This window comes from Gastrolobium bilobum, unplaced genomic scaffold (assembly GCF_033153095.1).
Source record: "Gastrolobium bilobum isolate Gb01-03AN ecotype WA unplaced genomic scaffold, APGP_CSIRO_Gbil_v1 utg9664, whole genome shotgun sequence".
NCBI lineage: Eukaryota > Viridiplantae > Streptophyta > Magnoliopsida > Fabales > Fabaceae > Gastrolobium > Gastrolobium bilobum.
Genome location: NW_026896200.1, coordinates 164,198 through 191,902, shown reverse-complemented (window position 1 = coordinate 191,902; position 27,705 = coordinate 164,198). Strand labels below are relative to the sequence as shown.

General features: G+C 36.1%; 1 protein-coding gene across 2 annotated transcripts; it reads left to right on the top strand.

The window, feature by feature from the left end:
• On the top strand, positions 1-27,099 carry LOC133298220 (uncharacterized). Of its 2 annotated transcripts, XM_061497473.1 has the most exons (25): positions 1-444; positions 1,978-2,145; positions 3,007-3,081; positions 8,379-8,457; positions 8,882-8,946; positions 9,037-9,126; positions 9,851-9,940; positions 10,070-10,156; positions 10,363-10,446; positions 11,212-11,331; positions 11,852-11,880; positions 11,983-12,115; positions 12,576-13,094; positions 14,007-14,551; positions 14,660-14,723; positions 14,861-14,963; positions 15,061-15,233; positions 15,785-15,910; positions 23,128-23,198; positions 23,832-23,894; positions 25,309-25,381; positions 25,568-25,687; positions 26,214-26,291; positions 26,492-26,542; positions 26,621-27,099. In XM_061497473.1, the coding sequence occupies exons 1-25, from the start codon at positions 217-219 to the stop codon at positions 26,720-26,722; spliced, it is 3,336 nt and encodes a 1,111-aa protein (XP_061353457.1). In that variant the 5' UTR covers positions 1-216; the 3' UTR covers positions 26,723-27,099. The 2 variants fall into 2 exon arrangements, with proteins under 2 accessions (XP_061353457.1, XP_061353458.1); XM_061497474.1 differs by lacking the exons at positions 1-444; positions 1,978-2,145 and having other exon boundaries at positions 3,051-3,081; positions 8,887-8,946.
• The last annotated feature ends 606 nt before the right edge of the window (positions 27,100-27,705 follow it).

Below are 27,705 nucleotides of genomic sequence, written 5' to 3'. Positions count from 1 at the left end.
TACAACGCAATAAAAAAAATAAAAATAAAAAATAAAAAATCAGTGTCTCAAGTCACCACTTCGAGACTCACATTTTCCATCACGTAACAATCAGATCTCACTCGCAGCAAAAAAGAGAGAGAGAGAGAGAGAGAGAGAGAGAGAGAGAGGCGCAAACACAACCGATTCGTCTTGAAATGGAACTGTTACCGTTTGATCTCGGAGACTTGAGTTGAGATGCAGCCGAATTTGTTCCCCTTTGGAAGCGTTCTTGGTAATCCGTTTATTTTCAATGGTGATTTGAGTGAGGGAGGACTCGAGAGCTCTAGGGTTTTCTTGCTCCCTTTCTTCTTGCTCTCCCAGGGAGGAGCAATGGATTTGTCCAAGGTCGGTGAAAAGATCTTGAGCTCTGTTAGGTCCGCGAGATCGCTCGGATTGCTCCCTCCCGTTTCTGATCGCCCCGAGGTAAATCAATCTACGAATGATTTTGATGCACAATTGCCTCTGAATTTGAATTATTATTTATTTATTTTTTTAAATTTTATATTTGTGCCTTTAGTTCTAGATAATGCCGTATGGTTGGATTGTTGAATGGTATACTTTGGTTATGGTTAAGTTAGGATAATGCGTTAGCTTTGTTGCTTCTAACGCATTTGATGTGAGTTTCGGATTTGATGATGGTACGCGCTTGATTGCGAATCCCAATTTTGATGCTGCAGGCTAGCTTGTACTCATTCTTAATGAGCAGGACTTTCTGTTAAGAGTTCACAAGCTTATTTTATAACTATGAACGGTTGTATGTTGGATTCGGCTAGATGTTGAAATCATAAAATAAATTTTGTCACGAAACTCAGCTCTCTATAAGAGCACCTGCATTGACTCGTAAATGTTTAGGTCCGTTTGGTTGTAGGAAAGACAGAATAATTTGTTTGCATTGCTTAGTTGTTTGTGTTTCCCTGGATTAGGAAACTTGTGAGTTTTGGGTGCTAGAATTATTACAAGTGGGATAGAGTTGTACTTGTTATGCTGAAGCTATTTATAAGTTAAATGTGAAAGTCATAAAGATGTGATTTTACATATATTTCATATGGAGTACCAATAATATCTTGAGTATGGCTTGCTTCCATGTGGTTCATCTTCAATCGCAGTAGCTAACTAGCTACAATAATTTTAGAGCCTGTTTGGATTCTTTTTTTTTTAAATTAGAAGTTACTCATAAGCTAAAGCTAAACAAAAGAGCTTAAAAAAAAAGGTAGAAGCTGTTTGATTGTCACATAAAATTTTTAGCTTAAAAGTTACTTAAAAACACATATTTCAAGAAAATTCTCTCTCTTTCTATCTTTATAACTCTTCATTTTAAAAAAAAGCACACAATTCAAAAAAAGCAGATAAGAGCTTAAAAAAAAAACTCTTCCTAGGAGCTTTTAGCTTTTTTCTTCATTATAAAAGAAAGAGCTTTTCGTTATGAGAGCTTTTCCCAAAACCTATTTGGCCTAGCTTATGCTTATAAGTAGTTTCTAGCTTAAAAAAGAAAGGATCCAAACAGGCACTTAGTGAATATTAATTATGAACTGACATTTGTGTCCTTGCTTTTTATATTGAACGATTGAATCTTTCTTCACAATCAAAGCATAATCCTCTCTCACATTGGAGTTGCAGCTGATGTCAAGAATTCTTTTTATTTTTTATTTTTTATTTTTTTTTGTTCTAATTATTACAGTAGTGTTATTTTGTGAGGATGAGGATTTTGTTAGCTTAGATTCTTGCTATTGTTTCGTAGAGTTGATCATTCTGCATTCTTGATAACTTACTGGTCCAGAAGTGTTTTGAATATTATCTTGCAATTTCATCCTTTGGCCCACCAATGAACCTAATAATGCATGCTCTTTATGGTTATCCTGCTATGTATATACAAATACTTGTTGGTATTCTAACAATGACTCCTTGTTAGATTTGTGAGTTAGTCATATTTCATGTTTCATAAATCTTGTTGAATAGGTTCCAGCTCGAGCTGCTGCTGCAGCTGCTGTAGCTCGTGCTCTTGCAGGATTACCTCCTCATCAGAGGTATAGTCTTTCATCAAGTTCTGAAGAACTGAGTTCCATATATGGGAGCAGACCTCATGGCCAAGTAGTGGAGGAACTAGAGGATGAATACTATGAGGAGGTGCTACTTGCCTGTATCACTTTAGTTTCAAATTCATACTTATTTTTCTTGCAACCTCCCTTGTGTTGAATGATAGAACTCTTTTGATTTATGAAGGTTATGTTACCCAATCTGGAGAGATGTTTTTATGTATGTCCATGTTTATTGGAAGATGGCAGAAAGTTATCTTTTAGAAGCTTTGGAATATTTCCTTGTACCATGAGAATTAGTACTCTTCTTTGTAAACACCTTTATTTTTTTGCTAACAGTTTAGAGCACAGGACTCTTCTTTGTAAGAATTAGTTTTGTAGCCTTAGACCATTGACACAACACTTCATATTAGAAAGTTTTATATATACAAACTTCTCCCTCTAAATTTTTTAACATTTCATTAATATTTGATTATCCCTTTATTTAGAACTTGAACTTCTGGGAATGGGAATCCATATTCATTAGTAAATACCATTTCTCTGTTTGGGAATTTTTTATATTATTCTTTTGGTTCATTTACAGGACATATGCAATTTATTCTCTCTCTCCCTATTCAGTTTTGCTTATAACGGCTTCTCCTTATTAGCATAATACTATTGAATGAGTTTTATATTTTATTTTTCTTAATGTTTCTATTGATTATAAAATTATGCCACTATCACCCAATACAAAAAACAAGTAGGAAAATATTTAATGACATAAAAATTGTGCTACAACATAGAGAAAAAAGCCATTTCTATATTCCACGTGCTAATGTTTTGAAAATTTCTCTTCATGTTTTTGCTCCATTGAAATTTTATTCAAATTACTTGTAGTACATCACTATGAATTATTAGGTGAATGGATTCTTCATGAATGCTACTAAAATCTTTTAAAAATATTTTTATGCAGGACTTTGATCCAATTAGGCATGTTTTAGAGCATGTTCCAGCTGAGGAAAGTGAGCTGACATTTTTTGAAAAACAGGTATGGTTCATGTTTCTCAATCTTTGCTATCAGTGGAAATTTTTTGAACTTTTTCTTATCTTCAAGGGTAAAATGTTCTCTGTAATCTGGGTTCTCTGCTGAGCTATTCTTCTGCTTAACGAAAAATAGTGGCATCCATTTATTAATTATCCAATTGATGACATTTATGTACTTAATGCTTCCTCTTTATTTATTTATAATAAATTATTGTTAGCTTTGATGATCATCTCTTGCATTGCAAATTGTCATCTCGTGTTTAATGGTAAATGGTTGTGTTTCCGATGTTGCTTCATTCAAATGGATATGTGGTAGTTTCTTGTGGGCGTCTGTTTGGCAGTAAAAAGATACAAGATGTGAAAAGCCGTTCCTTTATTCGAACCATTTAGTGGGAGGAATAGGTTAGGGGTACTATTGGAGGAGTGGGATTTGCCTTACTGATTGAAGGATTGGGGGTGGAAATTGTTAAGAATGTGACTTCCATACGAGGGGGGTTGAATTAAGTATGACAAGATTTTTTGTAGATGCCCCATTCTTGTTTCTAAATTACAATTTCATGCAAACTTTGATATATGTAGAGCTTATTAAAATATTCAAATAACCTGTAATACATAATCTATCTCAATGATACAATATATACCAACACAAGTTAGATATCAAAAAAGCAATTAAAGTGCTAGAAATAAAGAGTTAAGATTTAGGAAGATTGCAAGCACAATTTATCTTTGTTCTGTCACCACCACTTGTGACCTACTTCTAGATTGCAAGTCGCTCAAACAATTTTTCAACTATAGGTCAAGCTTCGCGGGTGCTTGACAAACTCTTACAACGTTCAAGCTTTCGGGTGTTTGGAAACCTTACAATTCACGAAGCTTCACAGGTTCTTAGCAACATTATAATGTGCTTAGAAACCTTTCAACCACCAATCTTCTCTAGTTCTTGACAACCTTATAATGTGATCTTACAGTTGGAGAATGATGAAGAAATGGTAACTTTCTCAAAGAGCAAGTATATAAGTTGAATCTCTAATTGGGTATTATGAATTTGCAAGAATGAGCTCAAGATTGATAGATTTGTGTATATGATCTTAATGAATGTTTTTGAATCTTTTTTTACTCTCAATATCCGTTTTGAACATATATATAGTGTTTCCATAAAAAACTAGTTGTTTCTAGTCGTTATATTCTCTCTGGTTGCAAAGTACTTATATGCTTTTCGATGAGTATTCGAATACTTGCTTTTCTATATGAAACTATTGGAATACTTCTTGGAGTATTTGAATACTTGCTTGATAATAAGTGAAAAATGGTCAGAAATGTACTTTTTTGCACTCCTTTTCACTTTTAAATGGTTCCTAATATTATTGGTTCACATAACTAGCTTTTGGAAAGATGTTTATAAGGTTTTAATATGTTAAAAACATGTTGAAATCATTTTCTAAACCTTCTTGACTCTTGTGCATGAATTTTACAGATGAAAACCAATTTGATTCAAAAGACCTTTTTGTAAAATGGATTATTAGTATATGTTGGTTATTTTCCTTTGTCAGACAAATATGAAAAGATGATTTTGTATAAAAGTCATGCAAGTTTGAGAAACATGAAAGAAAACACCATAGTAACCTTACAATTTTATCTAAGTCATAAAAGTATATTCTAATAGGAAAGGGGACTCAACTTGTTGCATTAAATCTTGGATCTTGATTCTTCACATGAAGTTGATGCTTGACTAGTTGGATTTGACAATACTTAGTACTTTGTTGGATTTGATCCTCTTTTATTATCGCTTGTGACATTAAGCTTCCCTTGAAGGTTGTTTGTAGTTTGTTGCCTTTGATCTTGGTTTTACTTTTCTAATTCCTTCTTGTTGCTCTTGATTCCTTTCTATCTCTAAAGCTATTTTATGTTGTCGTCACTTTGTTATCTCATTATTTTTCTCTTTTGGCTCCATCATGTATCTTCAATGTCCGTATATGGTTGATTCTTTTTGCTCTTCATCAAAGTTTTTCTCTTTTTGTTGCTACTTTTTTGTTATAATCAAAACATGTCTTGTGTTTACAGAAACAAGTAAGGGTAAACTTTTCCTAAATAGGCCTAAGCCTGTTATGCCAAATGCTGGCTTGAGCCTAGCTTATTATAATAGGCTTTTTGTTGGGACTTGTTGCGTTCACGACAAGTATACTGGTCAAACAAGTAATGGAGTGATGAGAAAGTATCGTTCCCACGAGGATTAAGGACTCCAAACACTATTCTTACTAGTCCCCTTAATTTGAACAAATCGAAAGTAATTTGGAAAAAGTAATGATTAAACTGACAAAAAACAATTATCAAAGAAACAATTAATAACTACTCAGTAATAATGAACGCGAGAACAAAATGCAACGAATTAAAGGATGGATTAAAAATCGATAATGGTCAACTTCTCCTTCGTTTCACCTTGGTAATCTAATTCAATTCAATAATATTTTATCCCAATTGATTCAAACAATTCACTATCTAATAATTAATTAGTTAAATCCTAATGTCTTAGTTCTTTAACCCTTTAACCCAATTGGATCTCTAATGTCTTAGTAATTCCTTTTGGATTTAGCTTTAAGCGCGATGAATTACAAATGCTCGCAATTCCTAGAAGCCTATGTCTGGATCACGCAAGAATTGATGTTCTACCCCTGTCAAAGCTAAGATCCCAATATGTCTATTGTGAACCCTAACACTCTTTATCCCTATATGATTGATCAAGTCATACAAGAATTTAACATACAATTAGAGACAATTTATTAATGAAAAGAATTAAATCAAACAAGGATTATTCACGTCGGATCCATATCCCTAACTATAATGAAGAAATTAGCCAGACATATCTGGCTTAAACAAAGCAAAGAAATAAAATAAAACAGAAGAAGTCATTGGAAGAAGAAAGATGAATGATCTCCACTACACAGCTTTGATCTTCCTCCAATCTTCGTCTTCGTCTCAATTCTCTCGGTTTTTGGCCTTACCGTTCTTCAATTGTGCAGAAGTCCTTTAATTTCTTGCAAAAGCTTGCATTTATAATTGAAGAGCTGGTATCTTTTTAAATCCCGCAGAAATCTTAATTCAAATCCTTGATTAGATATTAAAATTGTATCACTTGAATTGCACGTGACAATTGGCGCTAGTATCACCACTGCCACGCTACTAGCATGGAGAAACATTGACAATTGCGAAATTGACGCTAAGGGCGCTATGCCCACGCCACTAGCATGGGAAGACTTTGAATGCTGGTAAATTGGCGCTTGGAGCTTGGACAGGGCGCTAGGATCTTGGACTCCACGCTTGGATCTTGCACTTTGGCGCTAAAATCTTGGGGTTCACGCTAGAATCTTGGGTGAAGGTTGACTTTGGCGCCAACATCCTTCTTTTTAACTTTCTTTTTTCTTGCTTCCTTGTAATGTCTCCAAATGTTCCAAAATCCTTATAAAACATGATAATTTCTTGTGAGAATATTACTGAAAATAAAATAGCCATTTAATCTCAGTTATCATGTGTATTTAATTAATTTTAGCTCAATTAGGTACTGAGTTAGTCACTTAATACATAGTGTTTTAGAGACACATCAGGACTCACCCAGGTATATTTGTGATAGTATTAAAGCCTGAGTTGACCCAAAAGCCTACATACATAAAGGTCTTGAAAAAGGCCAATAAGCTTAGACTTTATAATTTTGCAATAAGTCTGACCTTATTAAAGTATTATAAATTTTTAATTATATGTCTAAATAATAAAGAAACGGGCCAACCTAGTAAGCCAAATAGGCTTTTTGAAAGGCATAGGCCATTAGGTCTTAGTATCTGTTTGGCCTGACTTATTTCTAGCTTCTCTTCTCCTTAAAAGGAGAAATCAGGCAAATGATTTTAGAGGAGCTCTTGAAAAAAACAGCTTTTTTTATATAAAGAAAAAAAAGTAAATCTAGAAGTTGTTGGGAGGAGTATTTGGCTTCTCCTTTTTTTTTTTTTTGGTCAATCACCATTTTCGACTTTATGGGACACATGTTTGTGGGAAATCCTTTCCCTGAGTCTTATTGACCAATCTTCGACTTCGTTCTTTGCTCTCAGCATAGGCGGCCTCTTTTTCCAGTGACAAGATCTGTGTTTGTTGCTCTCAGCAACAACCTCTTACTTTTGCAATGAGTTCACATTCATTTCTCTTGGTGACGACCTCTTGCTTCGGTGATGACTTTTTGCTCTAGTGACATTTTTCTAACCTCCTTCCCTGATAACATCACTAATCTCCACCATCAAGTTTTTGGTAAAAAATTATTCAAAAGTAAGGGGTTGTTTTGTGAAATAGAAGTGTTCCCACTGCCTCAATACGTAATATTTATTTACATATTTTAATCGTGAGCAGCTATGAAGCACCGATTCCGACACGGCGTTTTTGATATGTTCCCGATACGTTCTCGATACGGGATGTCGATACGATACAATACGTTTCTGATATGTGTATCTGATACTTTGGAAAAAAAATTGAGGAGTATCGGTGTTTCATAGGTGAGCAGTTTTGAATTTAACTCGAACATTTTACGCATTTTGGCAAACAGTTTGGGAGATTTGTGGGTCAAACACCAGACAACTTTAGCTTAATTTTTTAAGAGCTCATTTTTAGATTTAGCTTTAAACTAGCTTTTAAGCTAAAGTAAACAAGACCAAACATGCTCTTAGCCTACTTAGTTGAACAGTCCTTTTGAAAAGCCGAAGCTAGACCTGTTTCATAAATAGGCTGGGCCAAAGTAGGCTGAAAATAGGATTAGGCTATAGGCTCTTGAGTTCTTGATTAGCCCCCTGGCCTTTTTCCATCCCATCAGTGAGTTTGAAGTATCTTTATGATATCTGCTTGATTGGCTGGAGTCTTCAGGCCATTCTCAATGTTCTTTTTTCTGACTAGTTAAGTTACTTTTCTTTTCTGTTTGACGCATGGGCTTATCAGGGTCATCTTGTGGTTCATGAAGTAATTGAGGCCAAAGACATACAAATGACCGTACTAACCTTAGTGTATCTTCTTGCCGGCTGAGCAGATTAAATACTACTAAGTTGACCTATATATCCTTTAACTTATTTTCATGGTTTATTTTGTTAGTAATCTTGTGTGGGTGTGCATGAAGTTCCACTGTTGTGGGTGTTTATGTTAATTTTTAAATTTTATTGTTACATATGCTCAAAGAATCTTTATAATTTTTGCTTGTGTGAATCCCGTTAATTGATTTAGGTTGTATATGTTATCCATTCTCTTGATAAGATGCTTGGTATTGATTTTGTCATATAGGCTGCCCTTAGATTGGCTCAACTGGATAGAGTAGCAGAGCGTTTATCTCGCCATGTTATGGAGCATCATGAAGTAATGGGTAAGTTCAAGAGGTGAATTCAGAGAATTGACCACCACCTTTGTACAAGTTTACATGAGGTTATGCATGTTTGATATTTTGTTTTGCATTTGTTTTCTGCTGTTCACTCTCTTTTTCTTGCTTATTTTAAGGTTATCAATTTTTGATTGCATGGGAATTATTATTAATTGCTCAATAAATAAGTTAGTTACTTTCTGATTGACTTAAAACTATGTCTAGATCCTGAATCTATCATTATGAGTAAATGTATTTGGAAGAATGCAGTATCCTTTCTGGTTTAAATAATTTACAACTTTAGTCCACATTGAGAAATTGGGAAGTTGGGTGCATGCAACTTTCTTGCAGTTGCCAACTTGTCATTTCTGGATCACTTGGTTTTTTAAATAAGTTTTAGTATAAGGAGCTGATACTTACTTTTGGCCAGTGAAGGGGATGAATTTGGTCAGAGAATTGGAAAAAGACTTGAGAATTGCAAATGTCATCTGCATGGTAAGAGCATCATAAGGGTGTCAACAAATAATTGTAGTTACCTTTTTGCTGTATCTTGCTCTTACTGCATTCTTTTCAATGGTTTTGCAGAATGGAAGAAGACACTTAACATCATCTATGAATGAGGTTTCAAGGGATCTGGTTGTGAATTCTTTTAAAAAAAAGAAACAAGCTCTTCTGGTATTTCCTCTCTTTGTACTTAAACCAGCCCCCGCTATTTTTTAATGTGTTTATGCTTTGTTTAACCTTTTCTCAGGATCTTATTTCATTATGTGTTTTGAAACTGATATCTTGTTAGGGGTGTAAATAAGCCGAGTCAGGTTTGGCTTTTTTGAGCCTGGTTTGTCATATTATCATAGTGTAAGTTAAATTATAGGCCTAGCCTTGCTTGTATTTAAAAAAATCAAAAGGCTAGCCTATTTAAAACTATCAAGTCTTCAATACCTATCAAGAATTAGAAAAAATTAATGAAACAATATTATTTCATTAATTTAAATTATTTAAATATTTATTTATTTTTTTAATTAAAATAAATAATATAAAATAGGTTAGCTTGTAGGCAATAGGCCAAACCCTATAAAAGTAGACCTGTGGCTTGTTTTCTAAACAGGATTTTTAAAGGCTTACGCCTATTTGGTTTTACTGAATATATTAGGCCAGACCTGGACCGACATAGGCTTGGCCGTAGGCCCTTAATAGGCAAATTGGCCCATTTACACCCCTATTTCTTCTTATTATTCATGAGTTTTTGTAGGTTGTAGGGGATATAAAGTAGTTTAGTTTAGGATATATGTTCCCTCTCTCTTTTTTTTTGGAGGGTGTGCGTGTGCATAAAATACATGCTTTTAGGCCGTAATATAAGTTGTGGTGGTAACTTCATGAATGCATCCTTTTCCATTCATAGGACATGCTTCCAATCCTGACTGAACTTCGACGTGCATTGGACATGCAATCAACACTTGAATCCCTTGTAGAGGAAGGGAATTATTGGAAGGTAGGCTCCTATATATGTTTTAACAAGCAGATTTACTCAGAAAACAATCAAGTTTCTATTATTGTTTTCCTTGTTTTTGGATATAAGCCATCTTCTAAAATGTTTATTTTTATTTTGATCATTATGCAGGCATTTCAAGTCCTATCTGAATATTTGCAACTCCTAGATAGTTTGTCGGACCTTTCAGTAATACAAGAGATGAGTCGTGGTGTGGAGGTAAATGTTGAACAACTACTTGGAAAGATTTAGCATGATATGTTGAGCACTGCTATATTCTTAAGATTTTCCTTGCATGTTAGGAACTTGTGTAATTAAATCCATTACTTGTACATGTGTTACCAAACATATTCCTGATGACAATGTAGGGTGCTTGTGTATTTAACTGTTTAAGACTTAGTTTTTCCATCATACTTTTAATGTAGGTTTGGCTGGGAAGAACCTTACAGAAGCTGGATGCTCTTTTATTGGGAGTATGTCAGGAATTCAAGGAAGATGGCTATATAACAGTGGGTATCTATTTATTTTTTTTCGAAAATTGGTTTGCTTTCTATGGAGCAAGTGTTGAGTATTTAGTGTCTAGAACAAGCATATATACTTGTTAATTTTGTCTCTCTGCTTCAAGGGGCTGTGTGGCAAATTAAAAACTAGTTTTGAACTTTGAACTTAAACTTGTTTCATAAATCCCTATACAGATGATCTGGTTCAAATTAAACTTGGTTACTGCACTAGTTTAATATTAAATATTGTTTGGTGGACCTTGGTGATAGTGAATCTATTTTTTTGTTGTTGTAAATTTCAAATAAATAGATGGAGGGAAGAGAAAGGATGTTCTAGTTAAAATTAAAAATGATTAAATAAAAACCAGTTTTGTATAGGATTTTGTTCGAACTAGCTTTGGATTAAAAACAGATAATTTTTCAAGTAATTGCCAAACACATGATTTCAAAGCTTACCCTAGTGTATCTAGTTATCCAGGTTTGGAGTTTGTGGAAAACACACTGCATTACATTGATCTTTTCTTTTCGTTATTTGTATGTTCATGCACTTTAATATGCTAGCATGTGCTCCAAGATATGGCAATAATTTCCATCCGTGGTTTGATTTGAAGTCTGAGCTTTAGCTAGTTTTGAAGTTTTTATTTGATGCAAGTAATCACCATTTGATATGATTCGTTGTTTTCCCCATTTTATGGTATATATGTATGCAGATATTTGCTATTGGATTGTTGGAAATATATTATAAATGATGTAACATAAGAAGAGGTGATGCAGGTAATTGATGCGTATGCATTAATAGGGGATACCACTGGTCTTGCTGAAAAGATACAGAGTTTCTTCATGCAAGAAGTTATATCAGAAACACACTCTGTGTTAAAGGCAATTGTGCATGAGGTATGTCAGTACGTTTTCTTGCCTTACTTCCTTTCAGTATCATCTGGATTTTTGAATTGTTTAGGAGGCTGGAGAATTAATAGTATAGTTTCCCTACTTGATATGTGAATAACATTGAGTGTGGAGGTAGTTCATTATATAGCAACAATGTTATTCTTTGTAATTACCTTGTGGACGTTTGTAATTATGGCACCACTGTACCATTCCCTCTTTTGAATTTATATAGACGTATCACGTATGCATGTATTGTAGTTGCTGAAGCATAGTGGTGTTATTCTTAGTTTACATATATTGGTTCAAGTGAGGATTGACAGAACTTTATTCCTCAGAATGGGTAAGAGTAAGATAATTGCTCATAATAATTTATATTTGAGGTCCCAAAACAATAGTACTGGCCATAGCAATGGATTCACATTAAAGTTTAGTTTGCTTGATTTAAAGGACTATGATTTCTTTCTTTTTCAAACAAAACTTGAAGGACTCTTTAGTTGTTTAATTAGTATGTTGATCTTTTTTGTAGGATGAGGAGGGACTTCCGCAAAATAGTAGGTACTTTTTTTTTTCCTCCACTAGCATATTTACCATCCTTTTAATTACTACTTTCAGTATTTTTACATTAGATCGGCTTCATAGTTGTTATTTCAATTCCAGGCTTACTTACAGCGATCTATGCCTTCAAATACCTGATTCTAAGTTTAGGCTGTGCTTATTAAGAACGTTGGCTGTTCTATTTGACCTTATGTGTTCATACCATGAAATTATGGATTTTCAGCTAGAGAGAAAGGTAAGTTTCTGGTTTCTCTTAAGTAAAATTTTTTTCCCCTTCATTATGCATTTTTTCCTCTCTGCTTTGTGCAATCAAATATTCATGTGGACTTGTACTCCCCCCAAAAAAGGAATTCATGTGGACTATATCAATTTTAGCATTTCTATTTTATTATTTTCTTTGCACTGGTTAGAGATAAAAATCACTTAGGCTTCCACCTAATAGCTAAATCTCTAGTTTTATAAGCTCTTCAGATCCAGAAAAGATCTCACTCAACATGTAAGTTGGAGAAGCCTTGATTCGGTTTTGATGAATTGAGCAAAGCACTTTTCAGTGATAGAGTACTCTTTTCACAAACATTCAGTATTTCTATGTATCCAAGCTTAAGACTGGGAAGAAAGCTATTCATGATTACATGGTCTATAGTTGTTTGATATATGTTTTTCAGTCTCATACATATGGTTGATTTTAATCTCAGGACTCAGCAGCACAAACTTCAAATAAGTACTATGAAGAAATTTCATGTAGTCCCAGTGAGGCTCGAGAGTCCAGATCTGGAGATATAATACCCAGCTCATCTTCTAGGGAGGAACCTGCAACAATTAGCTCAACAACTGAAACTACCAGAACTACTGGTTCATCATACAGTGATTCTCCTGATCCAGTTAATGAGGCCAGAAAGGAAGACAATGCAGCATCAAACATTGAATCCCCATGGTACCATCTTCGCAAAGAAGCTACAGCATTGGTTTCACAGACCCTTCAAAGAGGACGCAAGAATCTGTGGCATCTCACTGCAAGTCGTGTGTCAGTATTGCTTTCTTCGGCTGCGGCTTGTTCTGCAAGCATTCATCAATTCTTGAAAAATTATGAAGATCTCAGTGTCTTCATTTTGGCTGGGGAAGCCTTTTGTGGAATTGAAGCAGTTGAATTGAGGCAGAAATGGAAGGTTGTTTGTGAAAATTATTTCGTAGCTTTTCACCGACAAAATGTGCATGTAAGATACCTTAAGGCTTCCCATTCTTCTTGGTTGTTAGAGTGATAATGTTGATTGTGATTTCCTACTCAGTGCCTTTGAGCCTTGTATGATATGTTAAGTACAAGTGCAATGTCACAAGTCGCCTCTTATGTCTGCTCGGTGTCTCTAAGCTGGTGATGTGTTGCAGCTATCAATAAGATTATAATAACTAATATTATTAAATTAATGTAATAATTTTCTGTTTTAAAAATTTATTTACTTATTTTGTTCTTTCTAGTTGCATGTTGGGATGTCTGGCACAACTTGTTTCTGGTTCAGTATTCATCTAATCAAATTTTACTTGTAATAGAAGATAATCAAAATTGCAGAATTTTTTGCTATTTTTGAATTCAGAAATGTTCACAATAACATTTTGTTCCTGATCTAACATGTCAGCTATGTCATTTATGGTACTTTTGATTTTCTGCAGCCTTGGAGGATCAGAAGGTCCAGAATCCCAGAAACTGCTGTGCTATAATTATGTGGAAAATTAAGAACAGTTGCTTTAATTTGATGAAACTATTACAAAATGCAGAAAGTAAATAATTCATACTGGGAATGAAATTTATTATTTTATTATTTTTTTTTCGAACCGGAGCAGTGGTAAAACTGTTCTTTAATGACTGAAAAGTCATGGGTTCGAATCCAGGAAACAGCTTCTTTGCAATTATGCAAATGTAAGGCTGCGTACAAGGATTACCTTCACCCCATACTCGCTAGTCGGGTTTAACGGGGAGTGGTTCAGGCACTCCAAATTTGTGATGCTGAATAGTTTGCTATATAATTGGTAAATTGTTGTTTGGGCTTGTTAATATGCCATCCTCTGAACCTGAACAATGTCTATAATCATTTATAAATGGTTTAATTTGTTTTGTTGCTTTCTAATTTTAGGCACTAAAAATGGTTTTGGAGAAAGAGACTTGGTTGAAATTACCTCCAGATACAGTACAAATTATCAGTTTTGCTGGACTTATTGGTGATGGAGCACCGTTGATTTCTTTGTCTAGCGGTAAATCAATTAATGTCAGCGCAATCCATTCTGATAAATCAGGGAACATGCTTCACACCAGTGCTAGGAGGAATGGGTTCTCTCATTGGATTAAAAGTGGAAACCCTTTTTTGCAAAAATTATCAACCTCCAAAGAAGGTCATGGTTACTCCCAACCTAATGGATCAATTTATGCTGAATCGGATGGAGGTTCAACCAACAACTTTCAGGATGATAAAGCCTCACCTAGAAAGAATGATTCTGATCAAATGAATGGTGCCAATTCTGTTTCAGAAGATGAAAATGAGGATCTTCTTGCTGACTTTATTGATGAAGACAGTCAACTGCCAAGTCGAAGTTCTAAACCCCATATTTCAAGAATTAACTCTTCACATTGTAATGATGAAGAGAATACAACACATACCGGATCTTCTCTATGTCTTTTAAGGTAAATTGCTTTACATTTTTTATTAGAAAAATCAGTTATTTTCCTCCACATAGTTTTCATTATTAATATTATATTTAATGAGATATATTTTATTTCTTAAAATGTAAGGTCTATGGATAAATATGCAAGGCTTATGCAGAAATTAGAAGTAGTAAATGTTGAGTTCTTTAAGGTAGGCTAATTCTGCCCTTAAATGGTTTCCACTACTTTATGTCCCTCCCTCCCCCTCCTTTCTTTTCACGTTACTGCCTGGTGGTGTTTTATTTTTTTCCTCTAAATTCTTTTTTCTTATTCTGTATATTGGTGCAGGGAATATGCCAGTTGTTTGAATTTTTTTTCTATTTTATATATGAAACATTTGGTCAGCAAAACACAAGTTCAAGTGGGAAAAGCTCAACTAATTCTCTTAATTGTAAGTGGCATTGTGTATTACATACTCAAACATGGGTAACTAAATCCAGATTTGAGTTGATTAGTAATTAGTGATTGAATTCAATTGTGACATGTAGATCGCTTGAGGACAGCCTTATCCAGAATAAACCAAGAATGTGAAGAGTGGATGAAGTCCCAGATGTCTTCACCAACAGCTTTGAGTTCATCATTCGTACATGCAGAGTTGACACCTACGAACCCTCCCAATACGAATTTTGGCCACTCCTCAGGGACTTCTTTGGGTCTCAAGGTATATTCACGTGAAGCTCTTGTTTGGGAAAGAAGTTTCTCACACGCTTTATAAAGAAAGGTTTTCACATGACTAAAACAGTGATGCTTTCTATTTTAAATTTCTTTCATTGCTTATAAACTGCTTTGCAATGTTGATTTATTTATTTATTTGAAAAAATCCATCTGTATATTAAGTCGGAATTATTATTATTTTCTATAATTTGTCCCAGAAATAATACAATACTCAAATTTGATGGAGCAGATCTCTTTATATTATATCTGACTTTTCACTGCAACTTGCATCTTATCCTCCGTGTTACGACATTTGATGGTTATTTTTTTTTATTTACTATCCAAGCCACATCATATGGTTGAAAAGAAATGTTGCAAGATGAAACATGTTATATTGGGGAGATTTTTTCTCCTTTCACTTATTAAGTAATGTTATTGGAGTCTGTGGTGGCTTGTAAACTCTGATATTTTCTTAATTTGTATAGTTCCGATTTTGAGTCAAAGATGAAGCTGTGTATTACATGTACATGTCTCTATAAATTCATTAATATGTTTCAGGAAAGATGTGTGGCTGTTGACACCATATCTCTTGTCGCTCGAATACTGAATAGATCCAAATCTCATCTTCAATCAATGCTCTTGCAAAGTAATTCAACTGTACTCGAGGATTTCTATGTGCATCTGGTATGTGAAGTCTCAATATTTAAGTTGAAGTGGTTAAGATCTTGTCAAAATTGATATTGACAGATCTTTTGAGTTGACTTTAGTGACTATTCAACAAAAATTTGTTTGTATAATGACATCATGGAATACAACTTTGATTGACGAAGATTTGAAATGTTATGGCTTAGATGAAGTTGAAATCCTGCTAATTTTGATATTTACTGTGATTCATGTCTAAGCTTTGTTTGGTAGGGAGGATTTGGAAGGAAGGTAATGGAAATGGACCAATGTTATGTACCTAAACTGGAGCTAGTCTGCAACCTTTTCATCTCCTTTCAAATCCTCTACCAAATGTTGAAATCATAGGGTTTTAGGTATAGATGGCAAAAAGGGAAAAACTGAATTATATTGTTGCCGAACGATGTTGTTACAAAAAACAAAACACTAATTCCTATTTATACTAAGGGAATGTTTCTCATGTTGTACGAGATGATTTTATCTCCTATACACATATAAAAGTGTGTGGGCCCCATGTGGAGCTATGTCTAGAGGAGAGAAAAAAAAGAAAACATGGGCTCCACACACTTTTATGTACGTGTAGGAGATAAAATTATCTCCTACAACATGAGAAACATTAATCCCTTATATACTAAATAGAAAACTACTAAAATAAAGAAAAAACTATGAAATATAAGGAAATAGGAAAATTAATCCTAAAAGATCCTCTAATACTTTAAACTATATTAAGATATAATCTTAATATTATATGATATCTTCTAGATATTATACCACTCCCCTTCAAGCTAAAGTTTATTAAACTTTAAGCTTGTTAAATAAATGCTTAAAGAAAGGATATAACCAAATAATATAATTTGGGCTCCACAAAACATTGTTAAGAAAGGCACTTACGGGATCCGGTAGATATTCACCAAGATGATTGGAATGGCCATAAGCCTAAAAGAGTTGGTTGAAATATTGCCTGACCAATGAAGTAGAAAATTCACTGGAATGACCATTATCAGATTTGTCTTTGCAATCAAATGTACACAAGAACTTAAAACTTCTCCTTCAAGTTCATCAAGAACAACATTTGGATGCTTCAACCACATGAAAACTTAAGAGACCCAACCAAAGCATGCGTAGGACAAGGTTCGACGGGGTCAAGCTACACCTAGGAAAAATGTTGATGGGGCAGGTTGCTACTGGGACAATGACGGGGCCAAATAGTATCTGTGACAAAATTTGATGGGGCCAATTTGCATAGAAAATTTGTGGGTGGGTGACTGGAAGACGGTGGACTGTTGTTGGAATGACAACATGACAGTGGGCAGTAGCGAGCAAATGAGAGAAGGTTGCGGAAAGATGATATGACAAAGAGACGCTTGACTACTGTGAGAAGGTTGATGGAAATTCAGTTGACATAAAGTTTTAAATTTTTGGGAATTTAACTGCAGAAAAGTGACGGGACTGGTCACGGAGGATGGTACCGCTGCTTTGATACATGAATACAAAATAATATGTTGTATATTAATCTGATACAAAGAGTTACAATATATAGAGACCCTAATGGGCTTAAGTGAGAAACCCAGAACTAATCCAAAGGAATAATATTTACAGATAGGAAGTAATCTAATCATATCTAATCATATCTATTCTAACACTCCCTCTCAAGCTGATGCGTATATATTGTGAGCACCAAGCTTGCTACAAATGAATTCAACCCGAGGACCTCTAAGAGCTTTAGTGAAGACATCCGCTAGTTGATCATTAGAGTTGACAAAAGCTGTCTTGATTTCTCCTGACTGAATCCTTTCTCGAATGAAGTGACAATCAATCTCTATATGTTTGGTTCTCTCATGAAATATAGGATTAGAGGATATATGTAGCGCAGCTTGATTATCACAAATGAGTGTCATGGGTTGTTTTTGTTCACAAAAGCGAAGCACCTGAATCAACTGCTTTAACCAGATTAACTCACATGTAGTAATTGCCATTGCACGATATTCAGCTTCTGCACTAGATCGAGCAACAACAGGTTGTTTCTTGCTCTTCCAAGAAATTAAGTTTCCTCCAAAGAAGACACAATAGCCAGAAGTAGAGCGCCTGTCTGAGGGTGATCCTGCCCAATCAGCATCTAAATAACCACAAATTTCTGTATTTCCCTGATCTGAATACAATAAACCTTTTCCTGGTGCTCCTTTGATGTATCAGAGGATCCTCACAGCGGCATCCCAATGAGAATCACAAGGGGAATCAAGGAACTGACTAGCCGTACTAACAGCGAAAGAAATATCTGGCCTAGTCACCGTAAGATAATTGAGCTTCCCAATTAGCCTCCGATAACGACCAGGATCAGATAACAACTCCCCCTGTCCGGGCAATAACTTGACATTGGGATCCATGGGTATATCAATTGGTTTACACTCTAACATACCAGTCTCTTCTAGGATATCCAAGGCATACTTCCTTTGACAGATAGAAATGCCTTGTCTAGATTGTGTTACCTCAATTCCCAAGAAGTGACGCAGCTTCCCGAGGTCTTTTGTTTGCAATTGACTGAATAAATACTGTTTTAACTGACGAATTCCAGCTTGATCACTCCCGGTGAGGATGATGTCATCAACATAGACTAACAAATAGATGCACTTACCAGGAGATGTGATCCTATAAAATACAGAATGGTCAACTTTACTGCAAATTAAGCCAAACGCTTGAACACCAGAATTGAAGCGACTGAACCATGCCCGAGGAGACTGCTTGAGACCATGTAAGGATTTTCGAAGACGACACACCTTCCCAGACTCCCCCTGAGCAACAAAATCAGGTGGTTGCTCCATATAAACTTCTTTTTGTAAATCTCCATGAAGAAAAACATTTTTGATGTCAAGTTGAAGGAGTGGCTAGTGACGAACAGCAGCAAGAGCAAGAAATAGGCGAACTGACGCCATCTTAGCGACCGAAGAGAATGTATCGCTATAATCAAGGCCGGAGATTTGAGTAAAACCCTTTGCAACTAGGCGTGCCATGAGTCGATCAACATGGCTATCAGGTCCAACTTTCACAGTAAAAATCCAGCAACAACTAACAATAGACTTCTCTGGAGGAGCAGAAACAAGGTCCCAAGTGCCATTGGAATGAAGTGCAGTCATCTCATCAAGCATCGCTTGGCGCCACCCTGGATGGGAAAGTGCTTCACCTGTGGTCTGAGGAATAGAAACAGAAGAAAGACTAGAAACAAAAGTGAAATAAGGTGGAGAAAGACGGTCATAGCTCAAAAAGGTATAAAGAGGATAAGGGTTACGAGTAGTACGCGTATCTTTTCTTTGAGCAATAGGAAGAGCCTCTGGTGAAGGAGCCGGAGGGGAAGAATCAACAGCAGTGGGCGATGAGTCACAGGAGGCATAATTTCGCGACACTGATAGGTGAGAAGTGGACGGTCCTCAGGCATAGAAGCAATAGGTTGCTCATCTGGAATAGAAGCACCTGCAGCTGGCAAAGACAAGTCAAGAAAAGGAACAGGAAGAACATGATCAACCTATGACAATTGAGATGGGATAGAATTAAAGGTTTGTTGATCAAGAAAGGTGACATCAGCGGAAACTAAGTAACGCTTAAGATCGGGAGAGTAACAACGATAACCCTTTTGAAGACGAGAATAACCAAGAAAAATGCATTTAAAGGCTTTGGATGTTAACTTGTCCTTACCAGGAGTGAGATCATGAACAAAACAGGTACAACCAAAGACATGTGGGGATAGAGGATAGAGAGGAACATCTGGAAGCAATAAGTTATAAGGAATGTCATTATTAAGCACAGATGAAGGCATACGGTTGATGAGAAAACAAGAAGCAAGCACTGCATCGGCCCAGAAGTGAAGAGGAACATGCATGTGAATAAGAAGAGTCCGTGCAGTCTCAATGAGATGTTTATTCTTACGTTCAGCTGCTCCATTTTGTTGTGGAGTGTGAGGACAAGTAGTTTGGTTTAAAGTACCCTGTGTGGCTAAGAAATTAGAAAAGTCAACAGAAACATATTCCTTAGCATTATCACTACGTAAGATACGAATAGAAACACCAAATTGAGTATGAATTTCAACAGAGAATTTTTGATAAATAGAAAATAACTCAGAACGGTTTTTCATTAAATAAATCCAAGTATAACGTGAAAAATCATCAATAAAGGTAACAAAATACCGAAAACCTAAAACAGACACACTACGACTAGGACCCCAAATATCTGAATGAATAATTGAAAAAGGAGCATCAGCTCGTTTATTGACTCGATTAGCAAAGGAGGAGCATATGTGTTTTCTTTGCTGACATGACTGACAATCTAAAGTCTAAAGACCGGTAAAAGAGGAACCATCTTCTGTAATTTTGAAAGACTAGGATGCCCGAGGCGACTGTGAATAAGTTGTGGAGATTCTGTGAGAGAACAAGCAACGGAAGGACTCGGCACAACCAGGTAGAACAGACCTCGTGACTCACGGCCCACTCCAATCGTCTTCCCCGTACCCGGGTCCTGCACAGAAACAGAATGGTTTGAGAAGGTGACAATACAGTTAAGAGAGTTGATCAATTTACTAGCAGATATTAAATTATAAAGGATGTTAGGAATGTAATAGACAGATGTCAAGGTCAATGAGGAGGTTGGACAGATTTGTCCAATCCCATGAACAGGGGCCTTAGTGCCATCAGCAAGAGTAAAAGAGGGTAAATTATCAGAATATGTAAGGGATGAAAAAAGTTCCTTATTACCACAGAGGTGATCAGTAGCACCTGAGTCAAATATCTAAGGACCAAGTGATGCAGAATGAGAAACACAAGCAACGGGATTACCAGTTTCTGAAGCAGAGGCCTGAGACTGAGGAGAGGCCTTCCTGAGAAGGGTCTGGAGTGCTGCATAGTCTTCAGAGGAGAGAGAGACTGTACCATTTGAAGCAGTATCCGATTGAGCTATATTAGCAGCATGAGAAGGTCGCAGGTGAGGATACTTTGTGTAGCAACGTTCCTCGTAATGACCAAGTTGCTGACAATAATGACAACGAGGTCGCTGACCACGTCCTCCTGGGCCACGTCCTCCCTGGCCTCTACCACGACCACGTCCACCACCAATGTTCCCACGAAAGTCAGTACGGGAATCAACAACAGCAGACGATGCAGGAGCAGATTTCTTATTAAGATTCAGAAGACGCTGATACGTCATTGATAGATCAGGATCCCCATTAGTCAAGATAGTATCCTGGACATTATCATATTCTTCGGGGAGACCAGGCAGTGTGGCAACCATAAAGAGACGTTCCACCTGTTTCCGATATGCAGAAGCATCAGTAAGGTAAGGCAACATATCCAAATATGCCTGCGTCAAAGATCGACTTTTGCTAATATGTCTCCATCTGAATGTCGGATGATTTGCTCAGTTCCATAAACTGAGAAATGATGAAATAGAGCTGCTGAAGATCATTAGTGTAGAGGTTTTTTGCTTCCTCCCACACTTCAGTGCAAGTTTGAAAAGAATAGAAGATGTCCAAGACGACTGGATCAATAGACTGCCAAAGGATACTCAGAAGCTGGTTGTCAATCTTTTCCCAATAAGATTTTTCCTCTTTAGGAACATCAGTAGACTTAGTCGTGAGATGATTCCCATGTCCCTGTCCAAAGAACCAAACTCGAACAGAGGTGGCCCAGTTGTTGTAATTAACAGAACCCTTCAACTTTGAAGAGGTAATGGACCCAACATTGGTGGAGATGATATTGGGAGAACTTTTGACAGGAGGAGGTGGAGAACTGACCTCCGAATGAACAGGAGAAGTTGCTGCCATTATATTAAATCACAAAGATATAAACCGAGTAAATAGGAACGAACCTGATCACCGATCAAGAAGAGGCGCGCACAAAAAGTCAGACCCACAGAGAACCAACCACAGATCCGGAAAGAGGAGGAGGAGGCGAGCTTCTCTGTCCAAGACCGACCGGAAAAAGCTGCCGGAACAGTGCACACGCGCCGGCAGAAGGTGGCGCGTGAGGCCCACGCGCAGAGGAGATGGGCGGCGCGTGAGGGATGCGTTGGTGGCCGGACTTCCACATACTTGGTCGCCAGGAGGAGACGGTCCTGATCGCGTGCGGTCTGGGCTGAAAACTCGCCGGAAAACTTCTCCGGCGGCCTGAACAATGGCGGACGGTGGTTTCGGTGACCGTCGGAGGTGCTGACGCGTTCGGAAATTACTCAGAAGGGGCTTACAGCCCTTGATGGCTTGCCGAAAGGACGTACAACAAAGAAAAGATGACTCCTAAGCAGTGGGCTTAGGGTTTAAAGCGAAAACAAGGTTTTAAGCGGAAGCGAGGGTCCCCAGAACAAAAGAGCTCTGGTATCAACTTGAATATAAAATAATATGTTGTATATTAATCTGATACAAAGAGTTACAATATATAGAGACCCTAACGAGCTTAAGTGAGAAGCCCTGAACTAATCCAAAGGAATAATTTTTACAGATAGGAAGTAATCTAATCATATCTATTCTATAATGATATGATATGATGTGATTACAAAAGACAAAACACTAATCTCTATTTATACTAAATAGAGAACTAAAATAAAGAATCAAATCATGAAATAGGATACTCTAAAGAATATTCAGATATAATCTTAATATTAGTATGATATAATATCTTCTGGATTTTATAACACCAAACATGGCATAGAAATAGCACCGTGTTGTAAAAAATTATAATATTTTGGAGTGTCCTTACATATGCTTACATGTGGAGTAGCAATGCTTACATCCGAACTTGTATCCATTGGTGGCTGTAAGGTTACTAGTTTAAGAAACTCATTCTCCTTATCTTGGCTTAGGAAGGAAGGAATGAGAGAGCACCTTTCCTTAACCACAGGTGCGAGACTAATCCTCACTCTGGGTACTGAGGTTGCCCTTAACCACAGGTGCTTTCCACAGGCTTGTACCCTTGGCATTGTGGAGGCCACTTGAGTGCTAAAATCAAGCTTGCTTACCACTTGAACCTCCCCGGTTTCGGTCATTAAAACCCTTTTTGAGCATATCTATACATATACAACGAAGGTGTCAACTTCTAGTGGAAGATCATGTTTGGATTGTATATTTAGAATATATGTTCTTATCTAGTTGCTTATTTCCTGTTGATTCAATTGTTTTTGTTTTATTTTTTATATGAAAAAGCTAAGTATGGAAAACAACAATCTTTAATATATAAGGATTTCTTTAGGTAGATGCTGTACCAGATCTTACACAGAATGTTCATCAGACAACAGTAAGACTACTGCTGCACATTAATGGGTAAGACAAATGTATACCTAGCTAGAAGTCTACTAGATTGCTCTGGAAATGTTGCTAATATATATGACTTTTGTATTATCAAATTGACATCAAAACCACTTGAGAAGGGAAACTATATTCTACTGAAATGTATTTAGTTTAATAAAATTTTATATTTTCTGGTTTAAACTACAAATATTTTCTGTTTGTTGTAGAAAAGAATAATTTCCAAATATATTAAATAATACTCCTTTTTATTAAGTGAAATATTGTATTGTTATCTACAATTCAAATTCATATTTACTATTCCTTTATTTTAAAGGAAATTATTTATTTGAAATTGTTTTGCAGTAAAAATTATTTTGTAATATATTTTAAAGGGAAAAAAATTGTTACCAAATACAACGAAAGGAGTGTGTTTGGTGTCAGATGTGGTTTGGAATGATCAGAAATTGGTTTTAACTCTTGATGCTTGTGTTTTTTTGTAAGCCCCCGAGTCTTTACTGGCCTCCTAACCAGCACTATCGATATTGGGTTAGACGTTATAGAAACAGAAATTTCAACCTTATTTTGTGTGTTTTATACTTTATTATATTGCAATGCCATGGTAACTACTTCAATTTGTTTTTTTAATTTTTGCTCAACTTCTTACAGGTATGTTGAACGTGTTGCGAATTGTAAATGGGAAGTAAAAGAGCTTGGGATGGAGCATAATGGGTTTGTATTTTTTGGATCATCTTTATATTTGAATGCCAAGTCATTCTTTTTTCTTCTTTGTGTTACTTTTAATTGTTTACATCAAGTCTTGGGATTTGCTAATTTTATATCAAAGATAAAAAACTTACTGCATGCACTTAATTGCCCTATTTAACACCTGGATGCTTTTATATGTGTGAAATTTGGAATATATTTGCAATTTTGGATTAGGAACATTACTACTGGATGATTTTAATGCCAACACTTGTATTGTTTTTAGTGTCTAATCATCTTGGGAGAATGTATTATATATCATCAAATAGCCTTTGATATTTGGGTGTTGGGTCAGATACTATAGCTCCTAAAATTTAGTTCCGTTGGTATTATTGAGAGCTGCAAGCCTGCAACCATATCTATAGACATTAAATGTAACTGCTTTTTTTTCCTCAGAATTTTTATCTAGTAAATAAGCTGGCATTCTTTCTGCAGTTCTGGCTTAAATTGTGGGAAGTCCATGGCGGGGGACCACCATCAATGGGCTAAGGCTAAATCAACCGTAGTAAGTGGGTTCGACACCACATCTCAACCAAAAACCTTAAGACATTGGGTTTATAAGTCCATCCACATATATCCACTTCACTTAGCCCATTATTAATCAATGTGAGACTCATCACACTTGAATATCCCAACAATCTCCTCCTCAAGTGTGAAACTTACCATTGATATGCTCCCCCTCAACCGAGTACCCCAGGGCTAAAGTACTCAACTCGCCTCTTAGTCAAACACCTGGCTAGCCCGAACCCAATCCAGCTTTGATACCGCTGTCAGGCCCAGGAGAAGCCCATGGCGGGGGACCACCATCAATGGGCTAAGGCTACATTAACTGTAGCAAGTGGGTTCGACACTACATCTCAACCCAAAACCTTAAGGCATTGGATTCACGGGTTCATTCACTTATATCCACTTCACCTAGCCCATTATCAATGTTATACTCATCACACTTGGATATCCCAACAATTTATTGTAAATATTAGAATTATTTATCTGATCATTATTTTGTATCACTATTTTGTAATAGTTAGAATACTCTACAACTTATTTGGGCTTAGCCCATTAGGTCTTTTTAGTCTCTTTAAATAGAGAGTTTTTGTACAGTTATTGATACAATTTAGTAATATACAAATCTTTTTTCCAACATGGTATCAGAGCTTTAGTGACTATGAGGTCACGAGTTCGATCCTCATCTTGTAGAGTTTCTTAGCACAGATAAGTAGGCCTGTGTATTATCTACCCTTCAAGTCCAGTGGGCTCTCGTGTAAGAGAGTGTGTTAGAGAAATATATAAATAATTGATGGGTGTAATATGATTTGTTACTGGTGGAGTTTTAGAATAAGCTGCATTCTGTCTGCAGTTCTGACTTAAATTGTGTTGATAGGTATATTGATTTGTTACTGGGGGAGTTTAAGCACTATAAAACTCGACTTGCTCATGGAGGAATTCGTAAAGAGGTATTGCAGATACTCATTATATCATGAGACATACTCATTAAGTGTATATGTAACAACTTATTACATGAAGTACATATTTGTGTTTGAAAATCTTGCTTTTAACTTGTCGAAAAGGAAAAGCATAGAAAAGTAATTCCTACTGTCAAACATGACTTTGATTCACAAATTCTGCTTCTGTATGTGTAGATTCAAGACCTATTATTGGACTATGGGCTTGAAATTGTGGCAGAAACTCTTGTTGAAGGACTTTCACGGGTAAAGAGATGTAGTGATGAAGGACGAGCTCTAATGTCATTGGATCTGCAGGTTATTTCTCAGCTATGATAAAATCTTTGTAGTGCTTTCATGTTGGATTTGGAGTTCATATGGTAGATTAATCTTAATCCATTGTTAAATTATAAAAAGGAAAACCCCATGACACAAAGGCTCCTGACTTTGGGAGGGTGGGTTGAGGATGGATTGTACACTGCCTTACCCTTACAATTTTGCAAAGACATTGTTTACTATGTTCGATTCGAACCCATGGTGTTTCAGTTACTTACCACTTCTTCAAGACTCGCCCTGAATCCACTATTATATTATGTGATAAAAATTTTACCTGTGGCTGAATTACTTTTCAAAGTTAAGCTTTCAAGACTGTATTTATTTTCAGATCTTAATAATAATCATATCATGGACGTATTGAAATATCTTACGAAACAAATATGAATTCTGATGTATCGCAACGCAAAGTTGCAACAATGACCAATATTGATGAACCTTCCTTCTCCTTCAGTAATTCTTTTTAAGTTTTTATATGTTGGGTTTGGATTTCTGTCTTTCCACCTTTCAGGTTTTGATCAATGGGCTACAACATTTTGTGTCGTTGAATGTGAAGCCCAGGCTACAAATGGTTGAAACTTTCATTAAGGTAAGGAACAAAGGACATGGTAACACATTCCCACTATTTTGTCTGCAAATACAGATGAGTTTTGGTCACATGGTAGAATTAGTTGGGTGTTGATGCCCGACCTGTTCTATAAATTGGGATCTCACATGTTTGAAACTTCCTTTGGATGCAATCAACATTTTATTACTTACGCACATTATTAACTTGGACTTGTAAACCAGGCTTACTACCTTCCCGAGACAGAATATGTGCACTGGGCGCGTGCTCACCCGGTAAGAATAGCCCCTTCCTACAGCATCGTTACTGTATCTGATTGGTTAGGTTTTAACGAAGCAACCCATCCATTACAGGAATACAGTAAAAGTCAGATTGTGGGACTGATCAATCTTGTTGCCACCATGAAAGGTTGGAAGAGGAAAACTAGGTTGGAAATACTGGAAAAGATTGAATGAGTTGCTGTCTTTTGTTGTGTATGAGGTCAGGCATATAGAAACTTCTGCTCCTTTTCCCCTTAGTCTTTCATTTTTGGCGAGCTCGGTGTAAAGGTAGTGTATATTGCAGGGTATTTGATCCCTATTAATTATGGAGTATTTTCCATATTTGTGCTTCTGGTGTCCTGTAGATAGTCCTTTGAAATTAAGCTGTAATTGTACAATAATTTTACTTCCATATAAAAAGTTTTTCACATAACTTGAGTAACTCTGATTACCGCAATTTATTTCTCTCTCTCACCATCATATTCATCAATGTCAATGGCGCACAATGTACACAATTTCCTATGTGAGTTGAACAGTATGTGCCACTAACATAACTCCTGATTGTAACATTGGATCTCATGATATTTCTTGTTTACGTCAGTATTGTGAAGTCCCTATTATTGGCAGGTACAGTGGTGTAAGTTTCCATCAGAGACAAATATCTAACAGTGTGACCCATTTGTTTCTTTTTACCCATTTTCTATCTGGTCCATACCTGCAACGAACTCCTTCAGCTGGTTCGGTATTTATGTGGGATTCAGCACTTTCCATTAATGATAATCGACATACGAGAATGGTAGGAGAATAGGGAGAGCAGGAGAGGAAGAGGGGAAGAGACGAAGCAAGGGGGAATATTGGTTGAAATTTTATTTTATATGTATACATATTGGTGAAATATTGGTTGATAATATTATATAGTAAAAGCTAAAACAGCTATACTCGCGGTTAAAATATCATGATATTTAGATCAGTAAATTGAAACTTGAAAATCAATTTTTCTTATGACAGCGTTTATTGCATTCTTGTATTGTATCACTGCCTTATTTTCACTGTTCTTCTTTTTCTTTTCTTTTTTGAAAATAATGGAGGGCAATCAGCCCAAAAAGAAAACTGCAGCAAAGAGTGTAGAAACCAAAACAAAGTCTAGGTTATTGGGTCATGAACCCCCGAGCCAGCAT

Coding starts and splice junctions, on each gene's coding strand:
- LOC133298220 (XM_061497473.1), top strand. CDS start 217: ATGCAGCCGAATTTGTTCCCCTTTGGAAGCGTTCTTGGTAATCCGTTT. Junction 15,234..15,784: donor GGACTTCTTTGGGTCTCAAG/GTATATTCACGT, acceptor AATATGTTTCAG/GAAAGATGTGTGGCTGTTGA. Junction 23,199..23,831: donor CTACTGCTGCACATTAATGG/GTAAGACAAATG, acceptor AACTTCTTACAG/GTATGTTGAACGTGTTGCGA.